We start from the raw sequence: 21,391 nt of genomic DNA, 5'->3' as shown, positions 1-21,391 counted from the left end.
AACAGAGACGGTCGGTTCGCTTCAGTCAGTTTTTTGGCTGTCCAAACCTTCTTGGCAGGCTCTGGTTGGGATGCTGCATTTGTGTCTTTTCCAGGGCTCCTGCTTGCCAAGAACTTGTCCATAAACGTTTTCTTAGGTGTCGGCTCCAGAACATCTTCTTCTGCGTAACCATCTGTACATAAAAAAGCAGTTCGTTTTCTCATTTCTTATTGAAATCAAGGTGGCAGTGTCACTTTGGTAGCAGGGGTGTAACATTCTCAGCCGCTCCCCATGGCAAGTGAACAATGCTCTCGGGCAGCTTGATTCCTCTAATGCTAGTTTGACAGCGCATGTACATTTTTCATGTGGAAAATCATAAAAATGGCATTTTAAACATAAACAATTGAAAAATTACAATTGATGCGACTTTGTCTTTTTGGGAAATTAACAATAGGGAAAAGAAAAGATTTTACACAATACCGAAAGAACAATCTTGTGACAAGCCCATCATGTCTTTAACTATGCTGACATACCTGACCCCCAATGTGGACAATCTTCCTTCTTCCAACCAAACCTAACTTAATCCCACTACCACCCGAATTTGGACAATCTTTCTCCTGCCATCCAAACCTAAACTAAATCCCACCACCCCCAATGTGGACAATCTTTCTCCTTCCATCCAAACCTAACTTAATCCCACTACCCCCCATGTGGACAATCTTTCCTTCCGTCCAAACCTAACTAAATCCCACTACCCCCCAATGTGGACAATCTTTCTCCTTCCATCCAAACCTAACTAAATCCCACTACCCCCCCCCAATGTGGACAATCTTTCTCTCCATCCAACCCTAACTAAATCCCACTACCCCCAAGTGGACAATCTTTCTCCTTCCATCCAAACCTAACTAAATCCCACTACCCCCCCAATGTGGACAATCTTTCTCCTTCCATCCAATTTAACTAAATCCCACTACCCCCCAATGTGGACAATCTTTCTCCTTCCAACCAAACCTACCTGACCCCCCTACATGGACAATCTTTCTGGATTTCCTTCTCTTCTTCTCCTTTGGAATTGGATCTTCATCCTCATCTAAAAGGAGAAATACCATTCTATAAATACATAGATCTTATTTCTATTACTTGTTTCCTACCATGATGCTCTGCATGTATTGAATTTCATTGAAACAGAAATACTTTAAATCATGTCACAAAACACTGGTAACTCATTTTTTTTTATAAATAGATGAAGATTTCTTAACTGCTCATAGCTACTTGAGTAGTGATATTCAATCATTAACAAGAGATGTTTGTATTGTGCGGAAACCAATTTCATGATTAAAGCATCTATAACTTTGACCTTTGACCTGATGACCTCAATTTAATAGGTATCATACTTTCCACCAAAGTAACCATGACATTAATTTGCATAATCATAGGTCAAATCATTCTGAAGTTATTGTGTGGAAACAAATTTCCTGTTAACAGCCCTTTTGATGTTGACCTTTGACATGTTGATGTCAAAATATCACTTTTTCACCCATGTAACCAGCATACCAATTAAGATAATTGTAGGTCAAAGCATTCGCTAGGATGTCATCTAGAAATCTAGATACACTCCTTTTACCTTTTACCTTTGACCTCAAAAACAAAATGCTGTCTTCTTTTCCTTCCATGTAACCACTGTTACAATTTGCATGATCCCAGATCAAGATAATAAACTAGCACTATACACAAATTACCTGTAATAGAAGACCGCTTTGACCTTCACATTCACCTCAAAATAAATATACCAATTTTCATGTTCTTAGGTCAAAGAATTCTCAAGATATCTAGCGGAGAACAGATTAACAGTGACAAACCCCCTGTGACCTTGACCTGGTGACCTCAAAATTGATAGACGTCTTCCTTTTCTCCCAAGTAACCATCATACCAAGTTTGCATGGTTGCAGTTCGAAGCATTCTCTAGATATTGTGCACAAACCAGAGGTCTTGGTCTGACCGACAGACAAATGCTAGCAGCAAAAGACATATATCCTCGCTTCTTTGAAGGGGGCATAATTTATATGTAAAACATCTAGTAATCTACTATAACATTTTAATTATAAACTGCAGCGTACCTAAATCAAACAGTTTAGGTTTCCTTCTTCCTTTTTTCTTGAGCTGCGATTTCCTCACTATCACCTCATCATCATCTTCATCATTGTTATCAACATTGATCACTTCTTCATCACTGGAGATCTGATTAGGATAGTCAATACAAAAAGAGGTATATAATCATTAAGATGCATCGCCATGGGAAATATTAATTAATACAATGAAGGTGTGAGCTCAAATAATAATGCACCATATAACACTAAATTCTGGGGCAAGAATATTTTGTTTTTATTTTATTTAGTTACTTCTTGAATAATAATATCTGAAACTTATTTAGGGTTAGTAAGACTTCATATTTCAAGAATGTCTTTACCATACAAATTTCAATATATCTTGGTTAGCATAAAAAAAAACGATTATTATGATATAAACTCCAGTATACATGCACAGTCATTACATGCATGTTGGCTGTAAGCTATCAATGTTTACAGCATATCAGGTATCACAAGAGATGTGTTTGTCAGAAACACAATGCCCCCTACTGCGCCACTTTGGAAAAAAAAAAAAAAAAAGACCTTTGACCTTGAAGGATGACCTTGACCTTTCACCACTCAAAATGTGTGCAGCTCCATGAGATGCACATGGATTTTTTTTATTTATTTTTTTTACATTTGACCTTGAAGGATTACCTTGAACTTTCACCACTCAAAATGTGCAGCTTCATGAGATACACATGCATGCCAAATATCAAGTTGCTATCTTCAATATTGCAAAAGTTATGACCAATGTTAAAGTTTTTGGACAGACACACAGACAGACAGACGGTCAAAATTTGTGTGCGTATGGAAAGGCCTTGTCCATATACACATGCATACCAAATATGAAGGTTATATCTCAAGGGACATAGAAGTTATGAGCATTTTTCGAAACCTAAACGCAGATTTTGAAACCTAAACGCAGACCCTTACTTCAAGGTCAAGGTCACAGAGGTCAAAAAAAATTTGCGCATGGAAAGGCCTTGTCCATATACACATGCATACCAAATATGAAGGTTATATCTCAAGGGACATAGAAGTTATGAGCATTTTTCGAAACCTAAACGCAGATTTTGAAACCTAAACGCAGACCCTTACTTCAAGGTCAAGGTCACAGGGGTCAAAATTTGTGTCCGTATGGAAAGGCCTTGTCCATATACACATGCATACCAAATATGAAGGTTATAACTCAAGGGACATAGAAGTAATGAGCATTTTTCGAAACCTAATCGCAGGTTTTGAAACCTAAACGCAGACCCTTACATCAAGGTCAAGGTCACAGGGGTCAAAATTTTTGTGCACATAGAAAAGCCTTGTCCATATACACATGCATACAAAATATGAAGGTTATATCTCAAGGGACATAGAAGTTATGAGCATTTTTCGAAACCTAAACGCAGATTTTGAAACCTAAACGCAGACCCTTACTTCAAGGTCAAGGTCACAGGGGTCAAAATTTTTGTGCGTATGGAAAGGCCTTGTCCATATACACATGCATACCAAATATGAAGGTTATATCTCAAGGGACATAGAAGTTATGAGCATTTTTCGAAACCTAAACGCAGATTTTGAAACCTAAACGCAGACCCTTACTTCAAGGTCAAGGTCACAGGGGTCAAAATTTTTGTGCGCATGGAAAGGCCTTGTCCATATACACATGCATACCAAATATGAAGGTTATATCTCAAGGGACATAGAAGTTATGAGCATTTTTCGAAACCTAAACGCAAAGTGTGACGGAAGGACAGACAGACGGACAGTGCGATCACTATATGCCACCCTACCGGGGGCATAAAAAGGTCACAAACACCCATTTCCCCTGCCAAAGGATCATTTTACTGAAACATGAAAGGCCAGGTGCTCACCTTCTAATTACCAACTACTTATACTCCAAGTTTGACTTGAATCATGTTAATATTTTTGCAGATATGCTCTGGACAAACTTTTACAGGACGCATGCATACACAGACACTTACCTTTACCACATAAAAAATACAAAGCGCAGGTTAAATGTTAGCTCTGGTTTTAAATGTGTGCAATTATCGGAGCATGTAAATTAAACCAACACAAAAATATATGAGTCTACAGTGCCAGCACTGGACACTCACCTCTAGTGTTTCCTGCTGTTCCCGGATGAGGCTGGGCTCCACCGTGGGCTCCACCGTGGGCTCCTGATTGCCAAGCCTGTCAGACATGTGCTTCAGCGTATGTGTCAACTGTTGCAGTTCATCCCAGAACTTGTTGGTGCCATGAGGAATATCTGCAATAAGCATTAGCCCAATAATTGTGATGTGCAATGTGATAAGGGCAACCTGTTGGATTCATATTTATATAAGGCAAGTTTTGATAAAACCAACATTGCTTCAGCGACTAGTGTTGACCAAGATCAGCCTGTGCATCCATACAGTCTGGTTACTTATAAGGGCCCACACCATTCTCTGGAAGTCTCTGAAATGCTTCATTAGACATCTGATAGGCATCAATGACCTAATAGTGACAAATGTGGACTCTGACCCAACAATGTAGATGCACAAACTGATCATGATCCACCTTGATCTCATCGTCCACAATGTTAGTTTTGATGCGTGACATAGACCATATCAATTTGCAGATATTTCTGATTGATTAGTTATAGATTGCAGGTTATACAAGTACACATGTAGAAACTCCCTGTCTCTATCCTCATGTCTAGCTACATTTGCAACACTGTATCACAAGTTAAAAACCTGGCACCAACCTTTCGCATCACCATCCTGCAAATCAGTGGCTTGTTTGATCAGCTCCTCTGCAGCTGTCTGTATAGACTTAAGGCTGGTAAGTCGCACAGCCATCTCCTTCATCAGGGCCTAAAATGGGCAAAACTGCGTATTTATCTGGGATTTGTTCATTTAGATCTTACACTTACTCTGTCAGATTTAATTTTGTACAAATGCAGGCTGTCAACAAGCTTTCGACAAAAATTTAAGAATAAATAATATAATGGAAATTACAACGTAAATAACAGTTTTTTTTTATGATGGCCACAAAAGTTCGAACACACACGCGCACATGCATTAAGTTGAATATTTGGCAATAAAACTGTGTTTAAAAAGTGACTAATAAGCTCTTTTATTCATTTAATAGGAGTTCACCTCCTATATATGTACATTAATAACAATTTGTATTACATGAACTTGCTTTAATCTTGACAACAGCACCAAATGCAAATGCTTTCTGATATGTTCGTCCTGATCAGCATGCATAATAATGAAATACATGTTGTATACAAGCTCATCAGGGCCAGGCTAATGAATAATTTAAGTAGCCTACAGGGACCATTTTGGCCCAAGTTTTCAGTGAGAGTATTTCTCTCATTTGTCAAATTTTGGTGAGAGATTTTAAATGTTGATGAGAGATTTTATGAAAACCATACAATTTCATTATTTGAATATATTCTATAAAAATAAAAGAACAGTTTGTTAATAAGCTGATTTTGGGGAAGACGTTGGGCTTGTTGTATTGGAGAAAAAAAGTGAGTGGTAAAGTTTTTTTCGGGGAAACATTTTACTCATCTTTACCATATATCAGAAGACAGATAATGAACACACAATTTGATTAATGAATTAAAATGTGTGAAAATAATCACGATGTTGTACATAAACTGTTACAAATTACAGTACTACACACACATATTTACAAAATTAGACTTCATATAGCTTCGCAGGCACTATGAATATGATAAGAAAACTCACTATCAATAAGAAACATAATCAAATAAAGACTTGACCTTGTTTCAAATAAATGTGTGCATGATTCAACCTAACCATCATCAATATAGGTATTCCTATCACTTAAATAGTCAATCAAACGAATGTTACCGTTCTGTATCATGCTATCTAATATTTTGGTTGAACCCATCGTCTGCGTGTATTTATCGACTTTATTTTCGGTATCACCGTCAAGTGATTGTGTACATCATAATTAAAAATAAGGGAATTCCCTGATGTTTGGTTGCGCAATACACAGTCACGTGACAGGGTATTCCTCAACCGGAAGTTGACATAAATAGCCTCTCTTGATCAATGAACGACGTTGTTACAAGCACGCTTCAAGTCAATGATCTGCAAAGGTGGGTGATGTGCGCACGCATTTCTTTGTCATTTCCGGAAAGCTACAACCAAAACCAGAATAAGCGATACACGATAGTCGTTCGTTAAATGGAAACATTTCAGGAGCGTTGCTTGTTTTGCTGAATCAGTCTATGACTTGGTACGATTGCTTTTCGGACGCGAATCTACAATTTTTACTGCTGCAGATTTGAGTGCGAGATTTTCTCTCATTAAGTCAATTTGTGTGCGAGATCTGTCATTTTTGTGCAAGATATCGCGGAAATCGCGCCTCAAAATGATCCCTGAGCCTATATATGTATGTAGACCTATGACAATGCTGTTTATATATATAAAAAGGTATTTTTTGCAGTACACGGCTAACTTAACTGCACACTTACATTATTACCGGAGATCTGGTCCTGTATCTTGCTGGGGTGTACCTGCTCCTCAGTCATAATTTGTGTCTTCAGCATGTTGCCCAGATTATCTGTAGTCTGGGCCTCCAGCATGTTGCCCAGATTATCTGTAGTCTGGGCCTCCAGCATGTTCTCCAGATTATCTGTAGTCTGGGCCTCCAGCATTTCGTCCAGATTGTCTGTAGTCTGGGCCTCCAGTATGTTCTCCAGATTGTCTGTAGTCTGAGCCTCCAGCGTGTTCTCCAGATTGTCTTTAGTCTGGACCTCCAGCATTTCGTCCAGATTGTCTGTAGTCTGGATCTCCAGCATTTCGTCCAGATTGTCTGTAGTCTGGATCTCCAGCATGTTCTCCAGATTGTCTGTAGTCTGGGTCTCCAGCATGTTCTCCAGATTGTCTATAGTCTGGGCATCCCGCACGTTTTCCAGATTGTCTGTAGTCTGGGCCTCCAGAATTAACTCCAGATTGTCTGTAGTCTGGGCCTCCAGCATGTTCTCCAGATTGTCTGTAGTCTGGGCCTCCAGCATGTTCTCCAGATTATATGTAGTCTGGGTCTCCAGCGGGTTCTCCAGATTATCTGTAGTCTGGGCCTCCTGTATGTTCTCCAGATTGTCTGTAGTCTGGGCCTCCAGCATGTTCTCCAGATTATCTGTAGTCTGGGTCTCCAGCATGTTCTCCAGAATATCTGTAGTCTGGCCCTCCAGCATGTTCTCCAGATTATCTGTAGTCTGGGCCTCCTTCATGTTCTCCAGATTATCTGTAGTCTGGGCTTCCAGCATTTCGTCCAGATTATCTGTAGTCTGGGCCTCCTGCATGTTCTCCAGATTGTCTGTAGCCTCTGCCTCCAGCATGTTCTCCAGATTGTCTGTAGTCTGGGCCTCCAGTGTGTTGTCCAGATTGTCTGTAGTCTGGGCCTCCTGCATGTTCTCCAGATTATCTGTAGTCTGGGCCTCCAGCATTTCGTCCAGATTATCTGTAGTCTGGGCCTCCTGCATGTTCTCCAGATTGTCTGTAGCCTCTGCCTCCAGCATGTTCTCCAGATTGTCTGTAGTCTGGGCCTCCAGTGTGTTCTCCAGATTGTCTGTAGTCTGGGCCTCCTGCATGTTCTCCAGATTATCTGTAGTCTGGGCCTCCAGCATTTCGTCCAGATTATCTGTAGTCTGGGCCTCCTGCATGTTCTCCAGATTGTCTGTAGTCTGGGCCTCCAGCATGTTCTCCAGATTATCTGTAGTCTGGGCCTCCAGCGTGTTGTCCAGATTGTCTGTAGTCTGGGCCTCCTTCATGTTCTTCAGATTGTCTGTAGTCTGGGCCTCCAGCATGTTCTCCAGATTGTCAGTAGCGGCCACCAATTCTTAAATATTTTTTTTATAAAATTATCGCAAATGGTGACAATGTCAACAGACAGCATGAGCACTGCAATGTATCCACATAAATATTAACAATAGGGCCCAAAGGGCCCTGGGTCGCTCACCTTAGGAAAAGGTCAAAGGTCACAGTGGAGCCATTTACAGAGGACCACTAATGTTGTCCACCAAATATTGGTAGAGGACCTCTAGATGATGTTATACATCGAATTAATATGAAAGCTCTGGGACTTGTAGTTTCAGACAAGAAGATTTTTTAAAATTGAATTTTGAAAACCTAATCTTTGACCCCGTGACCTACTTATGCAACCAGTCAGAACCATTTGAACAATTCTGCTAGGGGACCACCCAGGGATCATTCTTTTTGAGTTTGGACAAATTCCTATTAGCGGTCAAGAGAAGAAGACTTTCGTTTGAAGTTTTCCTTATATAATTCAATGTAAAATTGTGACCCCCAGGGCGGGGTCAATTTTATCCCCAGGGGCATATTTTGAACAATCTTGGTAGAGAACCTCTAGATGATGCTATAAACCAAATATCAAAGCTCTGGGCCTTGTAGTTTTAGACAAGCAGATTTTTGAAAATTGCATTTTGAAAACCTATTTTTTGACCCTGTGACCTATTTATGCAACCAATCAGAACTATCTGAACAACTTTGGTAGGGTACCACCTACGGACCATTCCTGTGAAGTTTGGTCAAAATCCAATGAGCAGTTTCAGAGGAGATGTTTAAGTAAAAAATTTGATGCACAACGGACGACGGACAAAGGCCGGTCACAATAGCTCACCCTGAGCACTTTGTTGGAGTTATGCTCTGGATAAAATTGTTTTGGACGGGCGGACGAAGGGCATTTCTAATATACCCCTTGCCTTTGGCGGGGGGATAAATAAACTTTTTCAACATGAACTGAAAATAAACTCACAGACACTATTGAATGGTTTCATCTTATCTCGTTTTTGAAACATAACAAAATTCAATGATTTTTTTTTTCAATAAAACCGAAAAGGATAATTAGAATATAGAACAATGATGTAGCTATAATTCAAAATATGCAAAATATCACCTTTAACTTAATCTTGAGATTTTATTTAATGGTATATTGATTTTGTGCCTATTTTAAGCAGCGTAAATATACAGCAGGAAATTATCATACCTCAATACCTACAACATTATGGGATATTTCATTTTTTGTCTAAGATTTAAACCATGCAACAATGCATTCAACAGCATGAACTGTGTTTACCTGTGTCAGCTTTTCTCTGTAAATTTATAAAAATTTTATTAGCCAGTTCTAAAGGCGGATGCTAGGTAGTTTCCAACAATCATATTTCATGTAGTTGTGCTTAAAGGGAGATGTGCCGGGTCAAGCAGGTTTTCTCTGTAAAATCATGAACAGATCGATTTTTGTAACACTTATGTGTACTTTTCACTAAACTCTACACTTCAAACCCTCCAGGAGGAAGTTTTCAATTAATTTTACCGGACCTGAAAACAATCCGCTGAAGAAATCCCTATACAAAAATACATTCTACATTTAGTGATCATTCTATATTTAGCTCATCGCTGAGCTTACTATTCATGGTGGCCCAGGCATTTTGAAACAAATGGCGACGTCGATAGTCAGCAAGGTACACCGAATGCGTATTTTGGGTGAAGTGATCACATGACAATCCAAAAACCACCACAGCTTTACGTGGGAAATACAAAAATAGCTAACCTATGCGCGTCGGATAGGATAGAAAACACCATTTATATATCTTTTTTTGATAAAATATTGGTTTGAAATATTTCGGGTGTAAATCAATATTTGAGCTTCAAATAATGATATTCAACTGACCCTTTTCACAAATCTGTTCCATTTATCAATCCTGCACATCTCCCTTTAAAGCCATATGTCAATGGACTTTGAAAACATCTGAGGTGGTACTTGGCATGCAAACTTTAACATAAGTGGTTATGCCGACGTGGACACCTACACTCGGGTGACTAGTATAGCTCTCCTTATTCTTCGAATAATTGAGCTAAAAAAATGACATTTTGTGTTCTATTGTGTAATAGAACTATGTGGGGCACAATGATATGTTTACTTTGTAAATAAATAGTAATTTCTGTCAAGTAAATAGATTTCAAATCATAAATGTTTATGAAAACAAATGGCATAAAACAAAAAGAAGTGTTCAATTTGCTTCTTAGAAACGACAGAAATGAAACAATGAAACAAACTGAGCCTACTTTCTCAATGTGAGTCTGTTGTATGAGCCTGAATCTCAGATCGTGGGTCATTTCTATATATCCTTCCATCTTCAGAAGAGAAAAAAAGAGTAACAAGCTCTGAGTGTACATACCTCCCAAGGCAAATCCTTAATGCCGTAATCATACAGTAACTCTTCACCTTGTGGAATATCTTTAGCAGCAAACAAGCAAAGATATGGCCTTTTGTTGAACTCCAGGGTTTTCATAACACAATTTCTACCTTTACCACCGTGGTTCACCAGACGACCTAGCCGAGGCCCAACATCTAATTCACTAGTAGCATCCATACTATATAAATGAAAATTGTTTTAAAAATAAGAATTCTTCCAATCACCTGTGCTCAAATTGGCACATTTGGGAGATTATTATCCTAGTGGTCAAAATGTTGTGGAAAAAATTGACTTCAATCACTTTCTAGCAGATATTAACTGGTAGAATATTTTTTTTTAATTTCTTTTTTGTTCTGAATATTGCGTTATTCAACTTTAAAAGTTATTTTTATTACAACTTCTAACATACTTACCACCACCCTTTCCTTTTATATTGGAAGAAGTATCTAAACACGGATGGTTCACGTTCTTCACGTTCTTCCCCTTCTCTTTCTGTTATCAGTTCGCCGGAATAAATCATTAAGAAATCTCCTTTTGTTCTATTTATTGTTGTTCTAACACCAAGACCTATCAAGCAAAACAAAAACAAAAACAATTATATAAACAAGAGGACCATGAAAGCCTTACATCACTTACCCAAGAACACTGCTCTAGTTTAATCAAATTCAAAGGCAAATATTACACATGGTTTTACTACAACTTGACTTACTTTTTGACACTCAGTTTGGTACTTACTTTGACCAAAGACCTATAAACTATAAGGATACGCAACTTCTATATAGAAATAGAACAAATATCGTAAAACTTCACAAGGCAGAACGAGACTGCGAGAACGGAAATACTCAGATGTTTACACTGGCCGCCATTTTGTATTAACACATGATTGGTCGCTAAAATATTTTACAATTTTGTTTCAACATTGCTTATATGATCTGACAAAACTTCTCCCTGATTTGCAAGTGTAGTGAGAGCCCTTTAGTTTAATTTACTTTAATTTCTCTGTCTACACTCTCTGGATAACAATTTTCAAGTGTCTGAACAGCCAAAATAGAAAATGTATGAGTTTGAAGACGACATGTCTTCTATGTATTATAGTTAAGATTTTTGGCCTGTCTAGAGATGTATGGTGGCCAATGTATATACATGTACACAGTTTGTTTTGTCTAAAATATGTTCCAGTTTATTGATAACATAAATCAAAATTTAATACCTTTTGGTGGTATATGTTCAATAACAAAATCTTTGAGGTCCTCCCCTGAATCAATGCAGTCTGCTGCCACATTCTCCTGTTTCTTTCTTCTTGGTCTCATTTCCTGAATATATTAAATAATGTTTTTTCCACAAGCAGTCTTCTGACTAACCAACTATATACATATATAATATATATATAAACAGAAATATCGTCAGAAACGGGGTATCTGTATCAAACCATGATCTGGGTTGTCTATGTATATGTGGTAAGTTATGGGTCCTCAATTTCAATATTAACCCTTGCTGCGAGGTTCTATAAAGGTACGGGATATATAGAGTACCCCGCTAAAATGAATGCCATTTCTATACACTATCGGACCTACTACAAGCTTTAATATGGTATGACGGTTTATAATCCAAAGATTTTGCAGTTGTTTAAATTGACTGAAAATAAATTTCATTAATAAACCGTGTTATGGATGGACAGGGGTAACATACATGGGTAAAAGTTCAGAAAAGTGAAAATACTGAAATTTCAAGCTGGGGGCCGCAGGGCCCCCGGTGGGTACAGGGCAACGCCCTGGCTGGGGGTTCAGGGGGCCGGAGGCCCCCGGAAGTTCCTGGATTTTAGCATATCGGAGTGCAATCTGAGGCCTTTAAATATACTTAAACACTGATAATATTCTCTACATTTTGAAGGTGAAATAGATGACAACACTACAAATCAAAGGTTCAAAAGTTAGAAAAGCAGAAAGTTGATCTACACAATGTCAATTTATTTTCACAATCAGTAACTGTAAGATGAGAAAGTTACTAATCACCCAAAAGTCCCTTAAAATTGACAGGATCTCAAAAATATCTACTGAATCGTGTCTAGGAATGATTTTTCTTTTCAAAAACACTTTTTGTTTTATCAAAATCCGTCAATGCAATCAGAAACAGCAAAGAGTTTCACAAAATTCTGCGTAAAATTTCACCATGACATTCCTGACGTCCACGGACGGATGCACGAAACCGGTAGTTTTTAGCAAATTTTCACTAATTCCTTCCCGAAAATATCCAAAAGCCACATACCTTCGAAAGATATGTCCATTCTCTTTCGATATGATGCGGTTACAACATCGAGCATCGGACACACAATTCACATTTGCGATATTAACAATAAATATTCACTGTTTGACGTTTGGAGTCGGCCATTACTTTTTCTAATGGGAGTAAATAAATAACGTAATCCCATTGGTTGTCAAAATTAATTCGATTGATTCGGCAATTATCATTGTTTTCTTAACCAATGGGATGACGTTATTTATTTACTCTGTTTAGTGAAGATAACAACAACAATTTGACCTGCCGGTCCTTGGACGTCAGGAATGTCATGGTGAAATTTAACGCAGAATTACCACCCCCCCCTCAATTTTCTCCTCGAATTTATGCGATTTGGAAAAACGGCCCTGACGAAGATCGGAAATACGGAATTCCGTCATAATACGGAAATCTTTTATCCATGAACATATGAAAGACTGATCGTGACATTTCAACTACATGATTTCACGATTCGAAAACAAGGAAGAATCGTGAAATTGTGAAATCATGAAATTCTGAAAAGAAATAGCTAAATCACGAATGAATGAAATCGAGAAATTAAGAAATTTTGAAGTGAAATTGTGAAATCATGAAGTTGTAAAGTTTTGGAGAGAATTTTGTCAACAAAACTTCACTATTTCACGATTTCGTGATTTCACTCCAAAACTTTACGATTTCGTGATTTCACAATTTCGTGATTTCATTATTTCTTTCAAAAACTTCTTCTTAAGCACATGCCTACATTGCAATCATCCATTTTCAAAATGGCGGAACTTCCTGAAACCCGTAATTATTTAGAGGTTAATAAACAGCTACAGTGTGCCGTATTTAGTAACATATGTAATGTTCATTTATATACACTGCCAATATGATCCTTTTTAACAATCACTCTGTGAAATATGTAATGATATATACCCCATAAAACATGAAAATACAGAATGTATTTTATATACCCAATAAAACTTATATACAACTGCTTGAACTTGTGAGGTTTATATAGGTTAAGAAGATGTTTGCATCACTTGATGACCACAGATGAAGGATAAAAATTGTGTGCACACCTAATCTAACCTAGCAAATAACTGGACCTCTCTAATGAGAACATACTCCTTACCACATACACACTAAAGAAACTACACTTTACTGAAGATCATTATTCCATCTCAAAAATAAAGCATTCCATCTCATGTATACACATAATATTAATAAACCAATAGCAATAAGTGTCAACAACACAAAACTTAAGATAATAAGATGCACATTCTGAAATATTGCAGAATCCATGCTGAATTCACAATGGCTGTAAAACCACTTCCTGTTTGCTTACAAAGACCCCATAATTACAAAGACCCAACAAAGCAGCATTATATATATTTAATTTTATGTTCTTATATAGACCCCATATTAAATATAGGCCTCACAAGAAAGGTCTGAAAACGACGGGCACCCCGCAGATCACGGTATGTAGTTGTATCATAAATTAAACATGTTAAAATACACAGTAGCTCCAGTTGCCTAAAGTAGAAAATTATAGAAAGTCATAAAAAATATACACCTCAATAAATTTGGCACACAAGTGAAAATTTGTGTACATGTTAAAAGGCTTAAGTAACTGAACTAACCGTTAAAATTGCACCATTTCCACGACTGTTTACAACTGTTAAAATTGCCCGAGATTTTTGCATGCATGTAAATACAGTACAGCTCGCAATGATTGTATGTATTTTGCGCTTACTAAGTGATCCAGGTTTCAAGTTACATTATGTAATGGATCGTTTTGTATGTACATTAACTTTGTTAAAGTGTCTGGGGAACACTCTCTCTCTCTCTCTCTCTCTCTCTCTCTCTCTCTCTCTCGACTCTCTCTCTCTCTCTCTCTCTCTCTCTCTCTCTCTCTCTCTCTCTCTCTCTCTCTCTCTCTCTCTCTCTCTCTCTCTCTCTCTCTCTCTCTCTCTACTCTCATCTATCTTCCTCTCCTCTCTCTCTCTGCTATCTCTCTCTCTCTCTACTCATTCTCTCTCTCTCTCTCTCTCTCTCTCTACTCCTCTCTCTCTCTCTCTCTCTCTCTCTCTCTGGGTCTCTCTATCTCTGGGTCTCTCTCTCTCTCTTACTCACTCTCGTAAGTAATATAATTTTCACATTGACTTAAAACTGGTAATCAAGTATGACCAAACTCTCTCTCTCTCCCTCTCTCTCTCTCTTGATGACAGAAGAGGTGGGAGGGGAATATGCCGATTCGTCTTTGTTTCTAGAGAGTCTGCAACTGACTGCAATACATAACTTAACATAACATATTCTTTATTAGCATAATGCATTTACAATACGTAAAGCCAACATGTAAACAACAATACATTAAGATACAGTGATAAGTGTTATTTGCCTGGAAGAATTAAATTGAATTTCGGATTTTGAGAGATATTTACCTACATCTATTAGCATTCTTCTATTCTGACTGGACATTAAACCTATAAATTTCTGTTATGTCGTGAATACACAAAAATAGTGTTTAAAATATATTTGTCATACTTTGGGCACAAAATATCACAGACACTAAATTCTTATATCTTAATCGGCCATATTTAAGACTGCTAATCATAGTTAAGACAGGGGTATAGCCAGGGATCAGGAAAATGCCGGTTTTATCGGTTTTTGACCGATTTTGGTCGTACTGGACCGATTGCAAATTGAGATTTATCATAAAAATCGGTCCGGATTTCACAGACAGGTGTGACATTCTACACACTTACCAGTACATTTATCTCCGCAGTCCCGAGATTAATCCGCTAATTGATATCCCCATGTCAAAAAATGCCCGAGGCGATCATAAATTAGGGGAATTAACAATGTAAACAATTGGGCACGCTTGATTGAGAAGTACAAGTGACACACTTGTTCCACGAAAACCGATTATTATTTACCACATTCGGTCCAGTATTAAATGATGCATGGTAGATTGTGAATATTAAAGGAGTATTATTTTGTTGAATATGATAATATTTCTTGCTTTCTTTGCAAATACTACATGTTTTATTGACATTGAACAACTTAATTGGTCATTAATCAAATCATCAAATGGGAGTCTTATAGAGTTCAAAAACAAATAGAGCTCATTCTATCTACCTTCTAAACCGATTGGACATTTCTTTCTAAAATAATTAATAAGACCAACAATTCTAAAACAAAATAAGATGTTTTTAATGTGATTTCAAATAAAAGGCCTATTTTCACATCACATCAAACATAATGTATTGTTCCATGCATGAAAGATTTAGAGAATATAGTCTTTTTTGGAGGGGGTGGGGGGTGCGGGGCGAAGAGGTATCAGAGGGTTTCGGCCGTCTCTCGGACCGATTGGGATTCGGAGATTTCCTGATCCCTGGGTATAGATGTCTTAAAAAGAGATTTAAGAATTTTACTAAGACTGTTATTATGCCTGTTATTTTTCGTGAAGCGCAACACAAATAAAGGCAGTTAATTTAAGCCTGTAACTTGTAAGTAAGACTGTTATGGAGTTAAGAACAATAATGGACTTAAGAATGTTCGTGAAACCGGGGCCCGGGGTCGTAAGGTTGGTTTACCATGTCGTTTAAAAAACAATTAAAACTAAATGTAAAGTAGGTGAGGCTTTCCCCGATTTAAGTAGCACCTATTGTCATATTACGACAATATCAATGAATCTTTGTTAGTCTATGGTACCATTTTTATTGCTTCCGTGATTTTTTTTGGAAACAGTTCCTAGTAGGCGGCACCTCTAGTCTCAATAATGAACCGTGAACGAAGCTTTTTTCATCATTTGGACATTTATCGTGCTTCGCTACGTCTCAAGTCTATCGTGATTTTTATGTTACAAAAGTTCCGATCGACCGACTGTGTTCTTTTAACTTGCGATATTTCATATTCAAAAGGACTGACAAATAAATGGAAAGCAGAAATACATACATGAAAAAAAATTGAATCGTCTCAGCCCACACGAGTATCCGATTCACCTCTTATAAGCGAGTTATCTGTCAATTAACATCGATGAAGCTCAAAATTAGCTTTCGACTTCGATTTTGTTTACGACCGCGGCGAGATTCTCGCGAGAACATACGTCATCGTATTACGTAGTACAGTATGGGGAAAATGTACGCGTCTTATCCAAAATTGAGTTACAAGTACTAAATTTATCTTTTATATAATTAATGATTGATCTCTCTTCACATACAGATTAGGAAAAGGTGTTTTCGTAAACCAGCCTTTTAAGCACAGTCCGTAATGATTTCTTTTTTCAAATGATTCATATGTACTTCATTGTTTTAGATATAAAAACGGTCATATCATTCCTAAGAGTTGCGCCAGTATCAGCCAATGTGGTCCACTAAGTCTGAAAGAAGCCCAATTCAGCTTTCCATACATGTTTCACTATAGAGAAAAAAAGACGGCTTTTCCTCAAATATATCTTCCCGTTTTTATGACAAAATGTTTAACAACAGTCGAATTCCACAAATAAATCCATCGTTTCAAAAAAGTAAGAACAAAAATATAGAATCAAATAAAGACAATACGGATCAAATTATTTTAGTCATAGTATATTATCAAATGCTCACAAATATTTTAAGACGGTTATACGCGTACACTATTATTTACAGTGATATGTGGAATTTGAGTGTCGGCCTACTTCTCGGACCGTGTGACGTAGCTCGTTGCTATTCGGATGTTTCGGACTTCTACCTCCACATTTTTTTGCACTTTTTATGTGTGTGATTTAAATCAAAGTTTTGGATATTAATACAATTGTGACATTCTTGAAACATCACACATCGGAAGATAAATGGTTGAGCTCCAAATCGGTATGTTTGATTTCACATTCCATTGCATATTAATGAAGTTATAGGCCGTCAAACGTGCGCAGAAAATCTGTGCGGAAAAATCTAACGTAAAAATCACGATGGACTCTGGACTCGAAGGCGTCAGTCAATATGGTGCCCGGAAAAAAGCCCCTCGGAAAAAAGCCCCTTCCACCAATTTTGCCAGTGCGGAAAAAAGCCCCTTCATCGATTTGCCAGTGCGGAAAAAAGCCCCTTCGTCGTTTTGCCAGTGCGGAAAAAAGCCCCTTCGTCGTTTTGCCAGTGCGGAAAAAAGCCCCTTCGACAATTTGCCAGTGCGGAAAAAAGCCCCTTCCAAATGATTATGTTTAGAGCGGTAAAAATCCCCTTAGAAACCATAGAGTAAATTTACTTTTTTCAAACAGACTGGGACACAAAAAAGTAACATGTGAACGAAAATTATCATATTGTATTATATTTATTATGACAAGCAAAACTACAAATGATGAAACATATTTCAAAATATCTTACATATCTACATTACATCAAAAAATATCACTGTAAAATGTCACTCGTAGTCTCTTCACCGAAGACGGATGTTGTGTCCAACAGTATCTAGGAACTCACCCATTGTCTTCCTTCCGGAGCTGTACTGCTGGCAAAGGGTCTGCAGCGTCTTCGTGTGGAGTTGTCTTCTTCTCTTATGTTTTGTCACAGTCTTTCCTTGTCTAAAGCGGAGCACATCGGCCTCTACCATTGTAGCGTCCCGTTGAACACACACAACAGCTGTCCAGAGGGAAGGATTAGCATGACCCACCAGCTTCGCGAACCCACTGTTCCACTCCTCACAGACGTTGTTTGTACGTTCTTTGCCGCTCAGGGTACTGTCGAGCACGTTCCATGTGGCGGATGGGAAACGTGGCCCAGTCCTCCTGAACTTAATACGGCCTTTTTTAGGCCGGCCGCCTTTAAATGAAGGTCTTTAACATTTTTCGCAATGTTTGTTGATTGGAAAAGGCATGTTTTTAATGAATATGATTTGTTTGTCAATAGTGTGGAAATTTATATAATAGACATACCGCTCCAAGTATAATAATCATTTAGAAGGGGCTTTTTTCCGCACGGGTAAAATTGGTGGAAGGGGCTTTTTTCCGCACTGGCAAAACGACGAAGGGGCTTTTTTCCGCTCTGGCAAAACGACGAAGGGGCTTTTTTCCGCACTGGCAAATTGATGAAGGGGCTTTTTTCCGCACTGGCAAAAATTGGTGGAAGGGGCTTTTTTCCGAGGGGCTTTTTTCCGGGAATCAGTCAATATAGCAATAGCCTTCGAGACCAGAAATCTGGACTAGCGGCACCTCATGAGGTTTTAGACGGCGGATTTCTGCCGGCTACTTCTGAAAGCCCTAAGTTTCAAACAGTTTATAATAATTGTTCAACATTCCCACGGGATACCTTTATTGGATCTATGATGCTTCAAACTGTATGTAAATGTAATGTAAAATGTTAATCACCCTGCCTCTTAGTCTCAATAATGAACCGTGAACGAAGCTTTTTCATCATTTGGACATGTATCGTGCTTCGCTACGTCTCAAGTCCATCGTGATTTTTATGTTACAAAAATTCCGAACGACCGACTAAGTGCTTTTACCTTGCGATATTTCATGTTCTAAGGGACTGACAAAAAAGCGGAAACCTGAAATACATACATGGATGATTTTTGAATGGTCTCAGCCCACACAAGTATCCGAAACACCTCTTATAAGCGAGTTATTTATCAATTATTACAGCAATTTGGGTTAAAACTGTTTTGTTGTTCCCACAAAATACGTCATAGATCTGAGAAATTCCTGGGGAACCCCGTGTGACGTAGTAGACTGGAAACCGGTCTTTCGTCTATCGAATGTGGTGGAACATAATGGAGCCAGTAGACAGCGGGGGACCAGCTTAGTGAACACGTACTTGGTCATTTCGAATGTTTCGGACTTCTACCTCAACATTTTTTTGCACTTTTTATATGTCTGATTAAAATCAAAAGTTTGGATATTAATACAATAGCGACATATAAACTTCACAGATTGACAGATAAATGGTTAAACTCCAAATCGGTATGTTTGAATTCATATACCATTCAATATTAATGAAGTTATAGGCCGTCAAACGTGCGCAGAAAATCTGTGCGGAGAAATCTAACGTAAAAATCACGATGGACTCTGGACTCGAAGGCGTCAGTCAATATAGCAATAGCCTTCGAGACCAGAAATCCGGACTACCTGCCTCTCTGCCACTCTGGCAAATAATAGCCACTAATCGAAAGAGATTATTTAATTTTCCCTCTGCATAATAACTGAACAGCTGAATACACGTATTATTTACAACAATAAATTAGTTGAAAACTAGTTTAAAAGCGAGTTTACAGTCTAAGTAAGATAGCTAAAAACAACTTAAAAACCGTTTGCAATATCAATAAGACTTCATGTGTGATTGTGAGACAATCGTTGGTGATTTGGAACTACAGCATATTTTAACTGTGCTACGCAAGGTTTCATAAAACAAACAATTGTGTGTTCAATTTACCTTGAAATACATCATTACTGAGTACTGTAGATCTATTAATTTTCAATATCACATGTAACACCCGTTAACTGCCGCCATTTTCTGATCTTCGTGTTCTATATCACTTCACGCGCTTTAACTGCGGGGCATACATAAAATTGCGGGTTCTATGCAAGCGTCCATTCTATACATAAATGGTGACGTCAGTAAGACCGGTGTGACACAATGTGCAAGCGTCTAGATGATGTAGAGATGGGTTCTTTACTGACCTGGAGTAGGGGAGACAACTCTATTTTAATTTCAATTTAAGACCGACTTGCGCGTAATTGCTATAGGATGCTTCCAGTATGAAAGTTAACACATTTAAGGCGCACATATTTTGCGGGTTCTTATATAGATCCCATATTAAATATAGGCCCCACAAGAAAGGTCTGAAAACGACGGGCACCCCGCAAATCACGGTATGTATTGATATATATATATATATATATATATATATATATATATATATATATATATATATATATATATATATATATATATATATATATATATATATATATATATATATATATATATTATATATATATATATATATATATATATTTATATTTATTTATTTATTTATTTATTTATAAGCCTCGTTCTGGGCAAACTGGGATTAATGCATGTTCATAAAGTCATCCCCGATTAAACTTCCCACCTAAACTTGATTTTCCTCTTAGAAGAGCATTCCTTTAAACGAAAAATACAATAATAGCGGAAAGCCTCGTCTCTGATTAGCTTGTGCGGTGCGGAGGACGTTTTAAGCACGTGCAATAAGCCCAGTTTTCCCAGACATACGCCCATATAATTTAATATCGAAAAGATCTAATGGGATTTTGAAGAGAAATTCACAGAGTAACATAAATTTATGTACATTTTAATAATGTAACTATGTTCGTTAGTCTTGCGTTGTGATCCAGTTTCTGTCGTGTATTGCATGGCGCTTAATACGTTTACTTAATTTTATTTTAAATCCTCAAGCGGCTGTGTGACATTTCTTAATAGCAATTTAGTTGAAGACAAACTTGTGGCCCACAGCACTTCACATTTTAACTTTGCGCAGAGGTTTCACTGGAACCAGCATACTCGATCATATTGTATGTGAGAGCATGAAACGAAAGCTCGGCGTGGAGATTGCTTATTCTCATGTGTACTTACAATAACAATGTAACAATTAATGTATATCTTTATTTAGCCGCAATCGTGAGTGGTTTAGCCGATGACGACAAATTCGGAGCACATCCAACTCTTCGTGCGCTCTGTGGATCCTCATGAATCCCCCAATTGTCGTGTGGCGGACGTGCTTCTGCACCCGGCTAATGATTGGTCCGCACTTTTAGGGGATTCCTGAAACCAACCAACCAGAACATTCAAAT

The 21,391-nt window shown here is 37.8% G+C and overlaps 1 protein-coding gene across 1 annotated transcript; it reads right to left on the bottom strand.

The window, feature by feature from the left end:
* Positions 1-2,064: 2,064 nt before the first annotated feature.
* On the bottom strand, positions 2,065-20,432 carry LOC127839483 (uncharacterized protein PF3D7_1120600-like). The gene is made up of 9 exons (XM_052367878.1): positions 19,992-20,432; positions 11,549-11,651; positions 10,752-10,905; positions 10,321-10,516; positions 9,219-9,234; positions 6,595-7,961; positions 4,846-4,954; positions 4,217-4,368; positions 2,065-2,217 (listed from the first exon to the last, which is right to left on the bottom strand). The coding sequence occupies exons 1-9, from the start codon at positions 20,004-20,006 to the stop codon at positions 2,065-2,067; spliced, it is 2,265 nt and encodes a 754-aa protein (XP_052223838.1). The 5' UTR covers positions 20,007-20,432.
* Positions 20,433-21,391: the final 959 nt, after the last annotated feature.

The sequence above is a fragment of the Dreissena polymorpha genome, chromosome 7 (assembly GCF_020536995.1).
Source record: "Dreissena polymorpha isolate Duluth1 chromosome 7, UMN_Dpol_1.0, whole genome shotgun sequence".
NCBI lineage: Eukaryota > Metazoa > Mollusca > Bivalvia > Myida > Dreissenidae > Dreissena > Dreissena polymorpha.
The sequence above is the reverse complement of the archived record's forward strand: the minus strand, read 5'-3'. Positions and strand labels throughout refer to the sequence as shown.